The sequence below is a fragment of the Carcharodon carcharias genome, chromosome 11 (assembly GCF_017639515.1).
Source record: "Carcharodon carcharias isolate sCarCar2 chromosome 11, sCarCar2.pri, whole genome shotgun sequence".
In the NCBI taxonomy this organism is placed as follows: Eukaryota; Metazoa; Chordata; class Chondrichthyes; order Lamniformes; family Lamnidae; genus Carcharodon; species Carcharodon carcharias.
In genome coordinates, this window is record NC_054477.1 from 58,280,264 (window position 1) to 58,297,972 (window position 17,709).

Below are 17,709 nucleotides of genomic sequence, written 5' to 3' on the forward strand. Positions count from 1 at the left end.
TTCTGCATCTGAGGAGTCATGAATGGTGAACATCCCCACTGCTGACCTTATGACGGCAGGAAGGTCATTGATGAACCAGCTGAAAATGGGCCTAGGGCACTATCTTGAGAAACACCTGCAGTGATGTCCTGGAACTGAAATGATTGACCTCCAACAACCACAACCGTCTTCCTCCGTGCTAGGTATGACTCCAACCAGCAGAGTTTTCCCCTCTAATCCCATCAACTCCAGTTTTGCTAGGGCTCCTTGATGCCACACTCGGTCAAATGCTGCCTTGATGTCAAGGGCAGTCATTCTCACCTCACCCCTTTGTTCAGCTCCTTTGTCCATGTTTGAACCAAGGTTGTATTGAGGTAATAAGCAATGTGGCCCTGGCGAAATCCAAACTGAGCATCAGCGAGCAGGTTATTGTTAAGCAAGTGCCACTTGATGGTACCATTGATGACCCTTTCCATCACTTTAATGATGATCGAAAGTAGACTGATGGGGTAGCAATTGATCGGGATGGATATCTCCTGCTTTTTGTGTACAGGACATACCTGGGCAATTTTCCACATTGCCAGGTGGATTCCAGTGTTGTAGCTGTACTAGAACAGCTTGGCTAGGTGCACAGCAAGTTTTGGAGCACAAGTATTCAGCATTATTACCAGAATATTGTCAGGGCCTATAGCCTTTGCAGTATTCAGTGCCTTCAGCTTGATATCACGTGGAGGGAATCGAATTGGTTGAAGACTAACATCTGTGATGCTGGGGCTCTCCGGAGGAGGCCGAGATGGATTGTCAACTTGGCACTTCAGGCTGAAGATTGTTGCGAATGCTTCAGCCTTCTCTTTTGCACTGATGTGCCAGACTCCTCCATCATTGAGGATGGGAATATTTGAGGAGCCTCCTCCTCTAGTGGAGTGGGGAATATGCTGGGCCATGAGGTTACAGATTGTGGTTGAGTACAATTCTGCTGCTGCTGATGGCCCACAGTGCCTCATGGATGCCAAATCTTGAGTTGCTAGATCTATCCCATTTAGCACTATAGTAGTGCACACAACATGATGGAGGGTATCCTCAATGTGAAAACGGGACTTTATCTCCACAAGTCACTCCTACCAACACTGTAATGGCAGATGCATCTGTGGCATGCAGGGTGGTGAGGATGAGGTCAAGTATGCTTTTACTTCTTGCTGGTTCCCTCACCACCTGCCGCAGACCCAGTCTAGCAGCTATGTCCTTTAGGACTCGGCCAGCTCGGTTTGTGGTGGTGCTATTGAGCCACTCTTGGTGATGGACACCCAGAGTACATTCCATGCTCTTACCACCATCAGTGCTTCCTCCAAGTGGTGTTCAAGACAGAGGAATACTGATTCATCAGCTGAGGTGGGGGGTAGTGGAGGGAGGTGTGTGGTGCATGGTAATCAGCAGGAGGTTTCCTTGCCGACGTTTGACCTGATACCATGACATTTCATGTGGTCTGGAGTCGATGTTGAGGACTCCTAGGGCAACTCCCTCCCGACTGTACACCATTGTGCCGTCACCTCTGCTGGGTCTGTCCTGCATTATGAGGAAAGGTTAGACAGACTGGGCATGTTTCCACTGGAGGGATGACTTGATTGAAATATATAAGATCCTGAACAGTGTTAACATGATGGGCGTGGAAAGGATATTTCCTTTTGTGGGTGAGTCCAGAACTAGGTGGCACTGTTTTAAAATTAGGGGTGGCCCTTTTAGGATAGAGATGAGGAGAAACGTTTTCCTCTCAGAGGGTTGTGCGACTTTGGAACTCTCTGCCTCGAAGCTGGTAGAGGCAGGGTCACTGAATATTTTTAAGGGAGAGGTAGATAGATTCTTGTTCGACAAGGGTATCAAAGCTTATCGGGGTAGATGGGAATGTGGAATTCAAAACACAAACAGATCAGCCATGATCATATTGAATGGTGGAGCAGGCTAGGCCAAATGGCCTACTCCTGCTCCTATTTCATATGTTCGTACTGAATCTGTTTCCACCACACTTTCAGACAGTGCATTCCAGTTCTGAAAAAATTCAGTGTGTAAACAAATGTTTCTTCATAACAAAAACAGAATTACCTGGAAAAACTCAGCAGGTCTGGTTTTATGGTTCTTTTGCTAATTTCCTTAAATTTATGTCCTCTGTTTACTGATTCTGTTGCCACTGGAAACAGTTTATCCTTATTTATCAAAATCATTCATGATTTTACACCTCTATTAAATCTCTTAACCATATCTGCTCGAAGCACAACAATTCCAGATTCTCAGTCTCTCCATATAACTGAAGTCTTGCTGAAAAAGAGATGTCAAAGCCTGCACTCATCAGGACACTTAGCAAGAATACCAAAGGGAACAACAATTTAAACTGTATTAGAAGAGAGAGTGCTGATTGGTTGACAACTGAACTCTGAGGTGTTGCCATGGAGAATGCACCAATTCATAGTGACTAACAGTTAACTGTCAAGCATTGTTTGAAATTTAAACCAGGCAGCTTGACCCTGATTGGTCAAGGCATTACCCTGAGGAATGAGTCAGCGAATGGTTGTCACTTATTTTGTTTAACTGAAATAGGCGCAATGTGTGTACATGTTCTGTCTGCAAACAAAAGGGTCCTGTGTATTAATATGTAGTTTCCAGTACATGAAAAAGTGCCACACTGCGAGCTCGACTGACAATCTTAAATTGGTTGTCAGTGTAATTCTTAGCACATTGAGGATTATTTAGAAACTGTTGTCTAATGGCAGAATCACTTCTAATGTTGGAAACAGTGTTTTGAGTTTTGCAAGCACAGGCTGGTTGGGTAAGGTCTGTATCTTGCCCTTTTCGAACAGCGGCTGGGACATGCTGGTTGATATGATCCACCGATCTCTGGCGCTGAAAATCATATACCACATTATACATTTGTGTGATAGGCAGAACGACTCTTTGGCTTGACGGCCAATATTTGGTCTCTCAGGGAATTAAGAGATATGGGGGCCGGACAGGAAAATGGAGTTGAAGCCTAAGGTCAGCCATAATCACATTGAATAGCAGAGCAGGCTCAATGGGTCATGTGATCTATCCTGTTCCTATTTCTTATGTTCCTCAAAGGAGGCAATGAGAGGCTCTTGCCAGCTGTCTGGCCAGCAGTCAAGACCCGTCGCCTGGATTAAATTCCGCCCTATGTTTCTATGAATAAAGCCAAGGATACCATATGCTTTTTAAACAGCCTTTCATCTCGCCCTGCCACTGAAGATTTGTGTACATACACCTCAGTCTCTCTGCTCCTGGATCCCCTTTAAAATTGTATCCTCTAGTTCTGAAGACTCACGACACTCAGAGAAAAAATTTTGCCTCATCTCCATTTTAAATGGATGACCCCTTATTTTTAAACACTGACCTCTAGTTCTAGATTCTCCCACGAGGAAACATTCTTGCCACATCCACCCTGTCAAGACCCCTCAGGATCTGATATGTTTCAATCAAATCGCCTCTTACTCTTCTAAACTCCATCGAATACAAGCATAGCCTGTCCAACATTTTCCGCCTTTGGTTTCTATTCTCTCACATTAATTTTGCTAGCTTCACACTTCTTTGCATTAGATTTTATCTGCCATGGATCTGCCCATTTCAGCAGCCGGTCATTAACCCCTTCATTGTTTAATGGAGGTTGGATTTTCCAGTCCTCTCCAACAGCTAGGAGTCAGACACTCCATAGAAAACCAAGGGCGGAATTTTATGCTGCCAGGATTTTGTGGTCTCGTCGAAGGCATTGGACTTTTGAATGGCTCAGTACCACCCCCGCTGCGACTGGGCCATAAACTTCCACCCCAAGGGAAGGCATAGGATAGAATGTCTATCATCTTTCCGCCACCATGTCAACTTGCCATCGGCAGGGAAGGTGGTAGACGCCCTCCCACCTTAAGGCCAATTGAGCCAATTAAGTTCTTTTTCATTCATTCACAGGATGTGGGATTTGCTGGCTGGGCTAGTATTTATTGCCCATCCCTAGTTGCCCTTGAGAAGGTGGTGGTGAGCTGCCTTCTTGAAATGCTACAGTCCAAGTGGTGTAGGTACACCCACTGTGCTGTTAGGAAGGGGGTTCCTGGCTTTTGACCTAGCAACAGAAGTTTTGAGATTTCTGGGCATGAGTGGGTTTTACATGATCTATCTATCTACTCTGTCCAGACTCCTTGTGGTTTTGAACGCCTTTATCAAACCTCCTCGCAACCGTCTCTTCTCCAAGGAGAACAGCCCTAGTTTTTCCAATCTATCCACATAACTGGGGTTCCTCATCAATTTTAGCAGTGTGGTTGCTCCACTGACTAAACTTCTTATTAAAAAATAACAAGTTTCAATGGACACTAGAGTGTCAGGAGGCATTTGATAGTTTGAAAACTGTATTAACTACGACTTCTTTTTCCCTCTGCTGGCAATTTATCAGCAGCAGAGGGATCTGGATGTCTTAGTGCATGAATCACAAAAGGCTAGTATGCAGGTACAGCAAGTAATTAGATAAGCTAATAGAATGTTATCATTTATTGCAAGGGGAATTGAATACAAAAGTGGGGAGGTTATGCTTTTACAGAGCACTAGTGAGACATCTGGAGTAGTGTGTACAGTATTGGTAACCTTATTTAAGGAAGAATGTAAATGCATTGGAAGCAGTTTAGAGAAGGTTTACCAGACTAATACCTGGAATGGACGGGTTGTTTTATGAGGAAAGGTTGGATTAGCTGGAGTTTAGAAGAGAAAGAGTAGAGTTTAGAAGAGTAAGAGGCGATTTGATTGAAACATATAAGATCCTGAGGGGTCTTGACAGGGTGGATGTGGTGAGAATGTTTCCTCTTGTGGGAGAATCTAGAACTACAAGTCACTGTTTAAAGGTAAGGGGTCACCCATTTAAAATGGAGATGAGGCAAACTTTTTTCTCTGAGGGTTGAGAGTCTTTGGAACTCTTCCTGAAAAGGCAGTGGAAGCAGAATCTTTGAATATTTTTAAGGCAGAGGTGGATAGATTACTGGTAAAGAAGAGTTATCAGGGTAGGTGGGATGCAGATTTGAGGTTATCAGATCAGCCATGATCTATTAAATGTTGGAGCAGGCTTGAGGGGTTAAATGGCCTACTCCTGCTCCTTGTTCGTATGTTGGTATGCAAAGCTGGATGGTTGAGGTGGAGGGGGAGAAGGGTGGAATGGGAGACTTCCAGGTAAACCCTTGCAACAGGCTCTGGTGGGAGGTGGCCTCCTCTTTAGGCACTCTTTGGCCCATGGAGGAGCCTCCTATCCCACAGCAGCAACGGCACCACCTGCCTTCATCAACCCCACCCCGTTGCCAGGGCTTCCCTGACTGGCTCCAGCATCACCAGATAGTACATACATGGTTATGAAGGCACATTTCCATCGCTGTTCCCTCATTCTCCAGGTGCACCCCCAGCTGTGGCACTACCGGTAGCACTGTTGAGCTGCTGACCCTCTGACTGGTAAGCACCTCTTCAGGGTAGATGGATGTCATTAAAAGGAATGGCAACCCCCACAGCAATTAACTATTGGCTGCCGCTGACAAGATATGGGCCAGGGTCCCACGGACTGCCAAAGCGGGTTTGTTCCTGGCTTTTGGACCTGTCAGCAGGACGCCACCTTCAGCACTAAATTCCAGTCTATATATGAGTTTTGTGTCAAAACAACATAGGAACATAAGAAATAGGAGCAGGAAAAGGCTATATGGCCCATCGAACCTACTCCATCATTCAATTTGATCATGGTTGATCTTGGGCTTTGACTCCACTTTCCCACCTGCTCCCCATATTCCTCGATTCCCTGAGACCCCAAAAATCTGTCCATCTCAGCGTTAAATATATTCAATGATGGCACATCCACAACTCTGAGGTAGGGAATTCCAAAGATTCACAACCCTTTTGAGTGAAAAAAGTTCTTCCATTTGGCAGTGAGACTTGGGTCACCTACCAAAGGCACCTTAGGGTGCTGGAGAATTTCCATCAGCGATATCTCGACAGGATACTCAAAGTCAATTGCAAAGGCAGGCGGATAATCTCCAGCATCCTCACCAAAGCCAATACCTCCACCATCGTAACCATGATCATGCAAAATCAGCTCTGCTGGTCTGGACAGTGACACTGATAATTAACATCTAAAGCAGATCCTCTTTTTACAACTCAAGGATGGCACCCGATCTCAAAGAGGACAGAGAAAATGTTTTAAGGACACTCTGAAGGCCTCATTGAAAAGGAGACAAATTGACACTGGTGTTTGGGAGGAACTTGCTATTAATCCCATGGCCTTCAGCTGTCTGATATTTTCCACAAACATAACAGCAACTGCACAATGCTCATCAACTCATTATTTCAAAGAACTCAACTGGTACTGGCATACAAATGTGAAAAAAAAACTGCCTTAAAGGGATCACCACCTAATATATTGGTAGAAGCTGATAAAAAAGAGATACAAAATTATGTTAGTCGGGAATACAAAATGAGCACATTCTCAACTGACAGTATTGTTCTTACAAGTAGAAAGGTAGAAAATTCTATACCTCTATTAAGCTTAACATTCAAGATCCAAATAGTATCCACTAAATTTATAGTAATTTATAGTAATTTCATCTATATGAATCAGGACAACTGAATCTGCCCTTTAAAGTACACTTGCAAATTACTTTAAGATATATACAATGTGGTGTTCCCCAGGAGTCATATTAGGACCATTGCTTTTCCTGATCTACAGTAATGACTTAGTCTTGGGTATGTAGGGCATAATTTCAAAATTTACAGATCACACAAAACTTGAAAGTACTGAGAATTGTAAGGAGGATAGTGATCAGCTCGAAGAGGCCATAGACAGGCTGATAGAATGGATGGATATGTGGCAGATGAAATTAATGCAGAGAAAATTGTGAAGTGATACATTTTGGTAGGAAGAATGAAGAAAAGCAATAAAAAATATAAAGGATAAAATTCTAAAGGGGTTGCAGGAGCAGAGGGGACATGAGGGCATATGTGTACAAATCATTAAAGGTAGCAGGACAAGTTTAGAAAGGAGTTAATAAAGCATGTGGGATCCTGGGCTTTATAAATAGTGGTATAGAATACAAAAGCAAGGAGGTTATGGTGAACCTTTATGAAATATTGGTTTGGCATCAACTGGAGCATTGCATCCAGTTCCGGGCACCAAAGCTTTGGAAGGATGTGAAGGCATCGGACAGGGTGCAGAAAAGATTTACAAGAATAGTTCCAGGGATGACAGAACTCAGCTTTGTGGATAGAGTGGAGGAGTTGGGGCTGTTCTCTTTAGAGGATAGAAGGCCAGGGGGAGATTCGCTGAAGGTAATCAAATCATGAGGGATCTTCACTGTGTAGGTATGGTGAAATTGTTCCTATTGGCGAAAGGGCCGAGAACCAAAGACCCCAAATCAAAGACGATTGGCAAAAGAGCCAGAGGTGACACAAGGAAAAACCTTTTTACACAGCAAATAGATGGGATCTGGAATGGACTGCCTGAAAGTGTGGTGCAAGCAGATTCCAAGAAAAAATTTACAGGGCTTCGGGGAAACAGTGGGGATGTGGACCTTGCTGAGCTGCTCTCGCAGAGAGCTGGCATGGACACGATGGGCCAACTGGTCTCCTTCTGTTTTGTAATCATTCTATGATTTATACAATTTTGTGATCACCACAGTTAAGCCTCATCCTGCCACTTTAAAATTTTTTCTTTAGTTAAGCTAGCATCCAAGAAAATGGTTTTCCATTTTTTGTTTATGAACATCATTATGTTTTAGGGAACTATAATTGCTTCCATGTTTCTTAAGTGAACTTTGTTATTGTTACAAAGTTACAAGGCACAAGTCAGGAATAATCCCCACTTCCCTAGATGAATGCAGCTCCCCCAGCACTCAAGAAGCTTGACACCATCCAAGATAAAGCATCCACAAACATTCATGCCCTCCACCACTGACACACAGTAGCAGCAATGAGTACCATCTACAAGATGCACTGCAGGAACTCACCAAGGCTCCTTGGACAGCACCTTCCAAACCCACAACCACTACTATCCAGAAGGACAAGGCCAGCAGATAGATGGGAATGTCACCACCTGGAAGTTCCCTCCAAGTCACTCACCATCTTGACTTTGGAAATATATCACCGTTCCTCCACTGTCGCTAGGTCAAAATCCTGGAACTCCCTGACAGCACTGTGAGTGTACCTACACCACATGCACTGCAGCGGTTCAAGAAGGCAGCTCACCACCACCTTCTCAAAGCCAACTAGGGATGAGTAATAAATGCTGGCCTAGCCAGTGAAGCACGTATCCCATGAATGAATAAAAAGAAAAAAAAATCCAAAGCTATTGGTTCAACAACAAATTTTTGCAATTCTTTTAAACCTTCTCTGCTTCCATATGTGAGGATACCCATTAACATAAAACTATTTTATGCAAATCCCTGATCTGCTCAAATGATTTTCCTTTTTGTAGCAAACCTTGAGAACACTGTTTTTCTTCCCTGAGACTTTTCAGGGTAGCCTAGTCCAATAATTAAGTTAAGATGAAAAATATGTTGAGTCATAAAGTAAGAATTAAACATATTTAACAGCAAAGCAGCTTCCTCTTTGGGCAGAACAATAAGATATAGCAACATATAAAAGTTAATAAGCAAGCAATACTTTGGGTAAAATTGAAGGAATAATCAATGTTATAATGATAGAAGGTGATTGAGGGAGTAATTCATGTCTTCACTAACTTTGGTGAAAAAATATGGATGAATAATAGCAACATTTCACTACTCTGTCTGCTGAAATCAGTAAAGAAAGAAATTTCATCACCACATAGATTTAAAGTTAAAATTAGTAAGGATTGAGATTCTCTTGACTGTTCAAGAAAAAAAACATACAATTTAACTTAATCAAGATTAATTTTCACTGTACTAAACAATATTTTGGTATACCTACCGCTACCAGCACTGCCTTCTCTACGCCCACGTGCACTGCCATCTCTGCCAGACTTCACACGCTGTTTTAAAAATAAAAGTGCAAGTAAATATCATTTCATTGTTAAAAAAAGCTCTGTTTTTTATTGCCACAGGTTTTTAGATTGAAAAGGTCTAGCAGCTCTATTCAGTGTAGACAGTGAAGTGTTGGGATATCACACTAGTGCAGGGGAACTTTTCCTGGCATGCCACACTGAAAAATTTGCCTTTACTATACTTAGTGCTTCCTTACCTGTTCTCTTAACTCTTTCATTTTTTCAACTTTCTTCAGTCGTGTGGCATATTCCTGGACCTCTTTCAGTCCCATATCTGTACAAAGACGAACTAGAAAGCGCAAACCTGAACAAAAAATCAGTCAAAGGCAAACAAAATCAACACATTGTTGCACTGGAAAGAGCAGACAAAAATAAAACTACAGAGCAGAGGATTTCTCAAAGTAGTCTTTCTTCTGAGAAACTACATTAAAACAAAGTAAACTTGCAAATTTATTAATATGCAGATTTTTTTCTTTATTCTTTCATGGGACGTGGGCAAGGCCGGCATTTGTTGCTCATCCCTAATTGCCCTTGAATGGAAAGCAGTTAAGAGTCAACCATGTTGCTGTGGATCTGCAGTCATATGTAGTAGAGGCCAGATTTCCTTCCCTAAAGGGCATTAGTGAACCAGATGGGTTTTTATGGCAATGATGATAGTTTCATGGTCACGATTACTGACCAGTTTTCAATTCCAGATTTTATTCATTGAATTTAAGTTCCACCAACTGACATGGTGGGATTTGAATCTACGTCTCCAGAGCATTAGCCTGGGCCTCTGGATTATTAGTCCAGTGACATTACTACTTTGTCACTGTTACCAGCAGGTGCCACACCAGTTTCATTACAAAGTCAACGTGGAAAATTCCATTGGATACTGGCCCATCTTTCTGCAAGAATGAGGCAGTAGAGAGAACTCTGCACTGATTTTGTGCCAGAGACCCACCCTCTGCGATTTTTAAGTGGTTCTTCTTATAGGCAGTCAACACTTATGCCCAAACAGGACTCATTAAAATGTTTAAATTGATGTCTCAAGATGCTTTTAGAGCCCAAATGCAAATTTGGCTCTGCCCAATAGAACTGAGCATTGGGTGGCTAATAACACTGGTGTTTCAAGGGATCACTGCAGGTTGCTCCAAAAAAAAAGGGATATACGGCTTTGTGACAGCTTTGCAAGTGCTTTGCCAAGGAGCATGAATACTCTTCTGGCTCGCAAAAAGTCTCCCATAACCCTGGATTACTTCTCCCAGCTCTGCTCCACAGAGAGGATGTATTTCCACACCATCCCCCACCTCCCTCGCTTCTCATCCCCAACACTGATTGATGAACTGCATATAAGCATCTGTACAGCAGTGATAGCTTGCTATTGATAATGATATCAGGTTACAAGAATGGATCAGAAACATGCTAAGGTCATCAGATGGATCTCACAGGCACGCTGCTAAGCATCTGCCTGATTAATGCAAAAATTGCCCCAGTGCAGTTTTACTCTACATTAAAACAATTTACATGGGTTTGTTGGAAGCCAGCAAATGTACAATTCATGCATTCATATTTATTAAGCTATGGCTACAAAAATGTCCACTATAAAATTAGGTACAGTGAAATCTCCAATCGAAAGTCTCGAAGTATTCACATGTTATTAAATACAGAAAAGATATGTTGATATGAAAACTATGCCCATCATTTGAGAACATCTCTTACATTCAACATTTTCGGGAAATTTTCGATGTATGTCTTTGTATGTTTCCAGTGCCTTTTGATAGTTACCTGTATTAACAAAGATAAACATAATATGACTACTTTAGTGTTAGACGACGTTATAAATGTAGAAATTAAACATTTCTTAAAATTAACACAAAAATGTGCCAGGTTAAAACTAATATGAATCTTCCATCTGACCAAAACATTGCATGCAATAAAATGTCAAATACTGTCCATCCTTGTGATTAAATTTCTCCCTCCTCTCTCTGTAACCTCCTCCAGCTCTCCAAGAACTCTCCATTCCTCCAATTCTGACCTCCTTGGCATCTCCAAATTTTTTTTGGCTCCTCCATTTGCAGCTATGCTTCCAGCTGTCGAGGCCCTAAGCTCTGGAGTCCTCTCCCTAAACCACTCCAACACTATCTCCTCTTTTAAGATGCTCCTGAAATTCTACTTCTTTAATGAAGCCTTTGGTCATCTGGCCCGATTATTTCCTTTGTAGCTCAAAGTCAAATTTTGTGAGATAATGCTTCTGTGAAGTCCCTTGGGAAATTTTACTACATTAGAGATACTATGTAAATGCAAGCTATTGTAACTTTACAGACAGTAAATTAGCACTACATAAGGATATATAAAATATCATAACATCTTGAACCTCTAAAGATGGCCCAAATGTGCCTTTACCTCCCATTCACGGTCACTTCTGCGCCTCACCCCTCTCCTTCCCAACCCTCCCACTGGTCGCCTCTCCTGCTTGCCACTGCTCCTGCTCCTAACCCTACTGCTGGCCAATCCTCCCACTCCTGACCCTCTGCTGGCCGACCTTCCCCCTCCCAAGCCTGCCGCTGCCTGACCCTTCTGCTCTGAGAGAGGCAGCAAGCAACCTTTGGAGCAAGGGCAGCTTCAATTTGTAGAGTTGTGGAGATAAGCCACAAGCTGGAGAGGCAGGGAGCAGGAAGGTCATAAACGGGAAGTTTGGGAGTAGGAGAATTGGCCAGCGGGAGGGTCAGCAAGTGCAAGAGGCTGCTCCAAAATGGCGATCAGGTTAAGTGAACCTACATCACAGCTGGTGTGAAATGACATTAATGCAAATACACAATGCCAAACGCAAATACCAGCTCCAATAAATCAAATTATGTTAAATCTAAATGACTTAAAATGGGGAAAGACAAAGCATGTGCTTACTTTATTTGTGGGTATCACTGGTAAGACCAGCATTTATATTCCATCCATAATTGGCCTTGAGAAGATGGTGGTGAGCTGCCTACTTGAACCATTACAGTGCCTTGGTGAGACCACACCTGGAGTATTGTGTGCAGTTTTGGTCTTTTTAACTAAGAAAGGATATACTTGCCATAGAGGGGAGTGCAGCAAAGGTTCACCAGACTGATTCCTGGAATGACAGGATTGACAAATGAGGAGAGATTGGGCCGACTAGGCTTGTATTCACTGGAGTTTAGAAGAATGAGAGGGGATCTCATTGAAACGTATGAAATTCTGACAAGGCTGGACAGATTGGATGCAGGGATGACGTTTCCTTTGGCTGAGCAGTCTAGAACAGTGGGTCACAATCTCAGGATACGGGGTAGACCATTTAGGACTGAGATGAGGAGAAATTCTTCACTCAAGAGGGCTGTGGAGGCCAAGTCACTGAATATATTTAAGAAGGAAATAGATAGATTTCTAGACATTAAAGGCATCAAGGGATATGGGGAGAGAGCAGGAGTATGACGTTGAGGTAGCTGATAGCCATGATCATATTGAATGGAAGAGCAGGGTCGAAGGATCGAATGACCTACTCCTGCTTCTATTTTTCTATATTTCTGTTCAAGTGGTGAAGGCGCACACATTGCTGTTAGGGAGTGCCAGGGTTTTGACTCAATGACAATGAGAGAACGACGATGTACTTCCATGTCAGAATGGTGTGCAGTTTACAGGGAAACTGAAGTGTTAGTGTTCCAATGTTCCTGCTGCCCTTGTCTTTCTATGCAGTAAATTTGGAAGGTGTATCAAGAAGCCTTGGCGACTCGCCGCACACGTTTTGCAGATGATAGACACTGCTGTCACAGTGCACCGGTAGTGGAGGGGGTGAATGTTTATGGTGGTGGATGGGTGCCAATCAAGCAGGTTGCTTTGTCCTGGTCAAGTTCTCTCTTATTGGAGATAGTGACTGCCTGGCATGAATGTTACTTGCCACTTATCAGCTCAAGCCAGGGCTTTCTGCAAGCAGCACAGACTACATTTTCAGAGGAGTTGCGAATGGAACTGAAAACTGCAGACATCAGTGAACATCCCTACTTCTGACCTTATGATCATCACTGCGTGATCACTCTTTCAGTTACATCCTGGGGCTGAGGTGAAGTCTTGGGAGAGTTGCTACATGCACCTTCTAGATAATACACGTTGCAGCCAAGGTAGGCCGGAGGTAAAGGGAGTGAGATGAAGCCTCCAATAACTAAAAGCATCTTCCTTTGTGCTGGTATGACTCCAGCCAGTGGAGAATTTTCCCCCAATTCCCACTGATTTCAATATGATTAGGGCTCCTTGATGCCAAACACGGTCGAATGTCAAGGGTAGTCGCTCTTACCACATGCTTGGAATTCAGCTTTTTTGTTTGTGTTTGGACCTAGGCTATAATGCAATCAGGAACTGAGTGGCCCCTGGAGGAATTCAAACTGAGCATTGGTAAGCAGGTATGTAAATGCCACTTAGCCAGGGCCCGGGAGAGGGGGTGCAGACCAGGGCCTGTGCCTTTGGCGGTGGGGGACCTGGGCTTGGAAAGCACCACCTCTCTCTCTCTTTCAAGTGGCCACCTCATGCCCTGGCACTAGTGAGTGAGTTTCACATGCCTTCAGGGGGCCCAGAGACCCTGGGCCAACTCGTAGATTTTGCTACTGGCAGCACCATCCCGTCTGCACAGGTGGCAGACGGCCATATCCACAGGCCAGATTGAACATCCCAACTCTGAAACCTAGCCGTCGTTCCTGATTCAACAGAGCTCCTGGACACGGCATCCTAATTGGCCGCTGCCAGGGAGATCTACTTGACAGGCAAACCAGTAGCAGGGCACACCCCCTCTCCATCCTGAACCTTGCCCCTGATTCCTGGTTTTCCTACCCCTACTGACCTCCTGTGGTAGAGGTGTGGATCTGGAAAGCAGTTTGGCAAGAAACTTATATTGCTGATCTTCCAGGCTACTGGAAAGAGTGCAGAGGGAAAAACCTCCCCCACTTCCAGGAAACTCTGGATCATTCTTGGAGGGTTGGGAACCACAGTTCATCAGCATATGACGGGCTGAACCCCAATCTGAGAGAGAGAGAGACAAAGCGAGAGAGCGTGGGAGTGAGCTGGTCACACACACACACATGCCATTCCCCTTCCTCCTCCTCCCTCCCTCACCAAAAACCTATCCATACACTAGGCCACATTATTACAGGTGAATTGGTTGGGGCTAATTTACTGGAAGGTTTTGCCATTTGGAAATGAAACCAGAAGTTATGCACCAATAGAATGTGTCACTATTAGTTCAGATATTCTTATTTGTACATGGGATTGTTGCTTCCAGTGTTTGATGTTCAAGTCTCTTGGATGTTTCTGTCTGGATATTGCATGATGCCAGGTTCAAAGAGGCAGAGCTGGTTGCATAATATGAATGCTGTCAAGAAATTATCATATTTTTCCTAATATTATCGTGGGATATTTTAAAGCGTTTGTGTGTGGGGCTGCTTTTAAATGGAGATGAGTAGGGCTAGGGTGAGGTCAACAGAATGAATGAAAATGATATTTTTAGGTAAGTGAGAAAGGTGTTTGATTTTCAAAAGGACATGATAAGATTTTTACAACTGACAAGATAAATAAGACAAGGTTATTACATTGATTTTTCTCAAAATTGCTGGCCATAATGAAAGATGATTATATTCTGAGAAAAGTAATTTATAAAGACAAGTGGAAACAATGAGATTTACCAACCAAAAGGGATAAAATATATTTAAAGGAGGATGGAAAGCTGTGTGAGGTGTGGCCGTGAGAGATCTGGGAAGGTGACTGTGTGAAACAGAGTTGGGGAAAAAGCCTCTAGCCACTCTGCAGAAGTTTGCTCTTCCAGTAACCAAAGTTGTGTTAAAAGCCTTTGGAAGTCCACCGTCCAGTGGATGCCAGTGGTAGAACTGCTGGATGACTTTATAAATTTGGAATCTATTTGGCTTTTGCCTTAAAAGGGGATGCATAGTTGGGAGTCTGGTTAAGTAGAAATTTTGGGAACTGTTGTAACTGCGTAACTATAATCTTGTGTATATGTTTAAGTTTTTTCTCCTTTTGTTAATAAATGTTTTAATTTAATCTTTAAAATCTCAAGATGGTAATGGACTCATTACTTTTGACTTCAGTGCCCAAGCCTTCACGTAATAAATACAAATTGCAAAACTGTTATGATAGCGTGGCCAAGTTTCCCTTGTGGATTTGGTCAGCCTGGCAAATACCACCTGCCATATCATAACAATGACCAATTTGTGAGCAACTGTCTCACAAAGTAGTGGTTGTAAGGTATATCATGCTGAAACTTAAACTTTTCATGGGCTTCATAAATAAAGGTACAAAAGGTCAAGAAGTTTTGCTAAACCTATGTAAAACAGTTCGACCCCACTGTGATTATGGTTTCCAATTCTGGTCACCGGAAGGATATGAGGGGAGGGGGTGTAGTGTGATAAGGGGCCCTGAAACAGGAGAAGCACCAGCACACGTTTTCTCTCCCTGGCTCTAAGCTTGGTGGCATTGCCGATGACACCTTCCATCACTTTGTTGATGATTTAGGAGTAGACTGAAGGGATTGTAAATGGCCTGATTTGATTTGTCCTGACTTTAGTGCACAGGACATTCCTGGGCAATTTTCCATTCTGACGGGTAGATGTCAGTTTTGTAGCTGTACTGAAATGGCTTGGTTAGAGGTGTGGTTAGTTTTGGAACACAACTCTTTTGCAGCCAGGAAGTTATTGGGGTCCACAGTCTTTGCTGTATCCAGTGTGTTCAGCTGTTTCTTGACATTGCGTGGAGTGAATCGAATTGGTGGAAGACCGGTATCTGTGATGGTGGAGGCCTCAGGAACAGATGGAATTAGGTCATCCATTTGCCACTTCCGGCTGAAGCTGGTTGCAAGTGCTTAAGTCTTGTCTTTTCCATTCACTTGTTGAGCTCTGCCATTATTGAGAATGGGGATGTTCATGAAGCCTCTTCCTCCCATGAGCTGTTTAATTGTTCTGTACCATTCATGACTGAATGTGGCTGGGCTGCAGTGCTTTGATCCGAATCATTGGATGTGGGATTGCTCAGTTTTGTCTGTGACTATTATTTAGCTTGCATGCGGTCCTGTGTTGTAGCTTCACCAGGTTTGCAACTTATTTTTAGGTACACTTGGTGCTGTTCCTGGCATGCTCTTCCATACTCCTCATTGAACTAGGGCAGATCCCTTGGCTTGATGGTAATAGTAGAAAGACGAATATGCCAGGCCATGAGGTCACAGGTTGTGGTGAAATACAATTCTGCTGCTGATAACCCACAGCATCTCATGGAAGCCCAGTTTTGAGCTATTGGATTTCTTCTGAATATTTTCCATTTTGTGTAATGGTAGTGCCACAGAACATGATGGGGGGGACTGTACGGTCGTCGCTCTACCAATACTGTCTTGGACAGTTGCATCTCCAACAGGTAAACTGAATGGTTTGCAACTGAGACATCATTTCAGAGAGTAGTTAAGAGTCATCGCTGTGGGTCTGGGGTCACATACAAGCCAGGGTAAGGACGACAGATTTCCTTTGCTAAAGGTACCAGATGAGATTTTATGTCAATCCAATGGTTTTGGTTATTAGCTTCTTTTTCAAATTCCAGATTAATTAACTATTGAATTTAAATTCCCCAGTTTTCATGGTGGGAGCTGAATTCATGTCTCTGGATTATGAGTCCAGTAACATAACTACTACTACTGTACCTATTACATCAGTATTACACCACTCAATTGCCAAATATTACTTTATTCCTTGTAAGTTTTACTATTCAACATGATATTAAGTGTAAAATGAAACATTATTTTTAACATTTCTGACTCTTGCTAACATTTTGTTTCAGGTATCCAATTTTGAGATGGAAAAGCTTTGAATCTGGACAATATAAACAACAATCTAATGCTTAACTTACCACTTCTTCTATAACAGCTAGCCACCATTAATTGCCATTTGACTTGAGTAGGCCTGCATTAAAAATACATTTTTAAAATGTTATTTCAATAACCCCATCTGGTGGCGGTAGAATTGAGAAGAAATATTAATTACTTTTGCATAGTTTTCAACTATAACTATTTCCTGTTCAAGATTTTAAGTATTTTTTCCAAACTTAATTTCTTAAATCTGCTGCATTGTATTTTCCTGCCACCCCTTCCAGTTTAGATCTCCTTATACAAGAGCACAGAGAAATCACAATTTTCCCGGCGTCCAACACTATTGCTTCTCATCTTTGTGTGCTGAGTAATGCAAAAGGCAGGGGACATGAGAGATGGCTTACCATCTGAGTTTCTTTCTCTCCCAATGATTTAAATGCTTTACTTGAAAACACATAATTCCTGGACTAAGATTGAGGGCTCACTGCATGGGAAGTACATATATGGACACTTTCAAATTTGACACTGTGTACACCACAAAAATATTTATCAAAAACCAAACCAAATAAATCAAATTCAGCATTAAATAAATGGTAATATCTGGTAAGTTTCTAAGTAGCAAATCTCTGCTGGGACAGTTTAAAAAATAAAACAGATTTCTGATACATTTGTGTGAAAGTTACCATCTAACTATGACACGTGACTCTAGGCTCTGTATAGGAACTCCTGAACTGCATGTTTGAACCTAGCACTGAGAGTTGCACAGTAATGCCATAAAAATGCATCTTCCATTAACAAAAATTCTTAACACAAAATCTTCATACTGAAGCAAAAAGCTTGGCAGATTTTTAAACTT

General features: G+C 42.7%; 1 protein-coding gene across 1 annotated transcript in view; it reads right to left on the reverse strand.

The window, feature by feature from the left end:
• ift88 (intraflagellar transport 88 homolog) overlaps positions 1-17,709 on the reverse strand; it is a 137,989-nt gene that overhangs the window by 17,390 nt on the left and 102,890 nt on the right. The window contains exons 21-24 of the mRNA XM_041199430.1: positions 16,895-16,947; positions 10,709-10,774; positions 9,205-9,311; positions 8,935-8,995 (exon numbers count right to left, since the gene is read on the reverse strand). Coding sequence (XP_041055364.1) covers positions 8,935-8,995; positions 9,205-9,311; positions 10,709-10,774; positions 16,895-16,947 — 287 coding nt within the window. The remainder of the gene's footprint in view (positions 1-8,934; positions 8,996-9,204; positions 9,312-10,708; positions 10,775-16,894; positions 16,948-17,709) is intronic.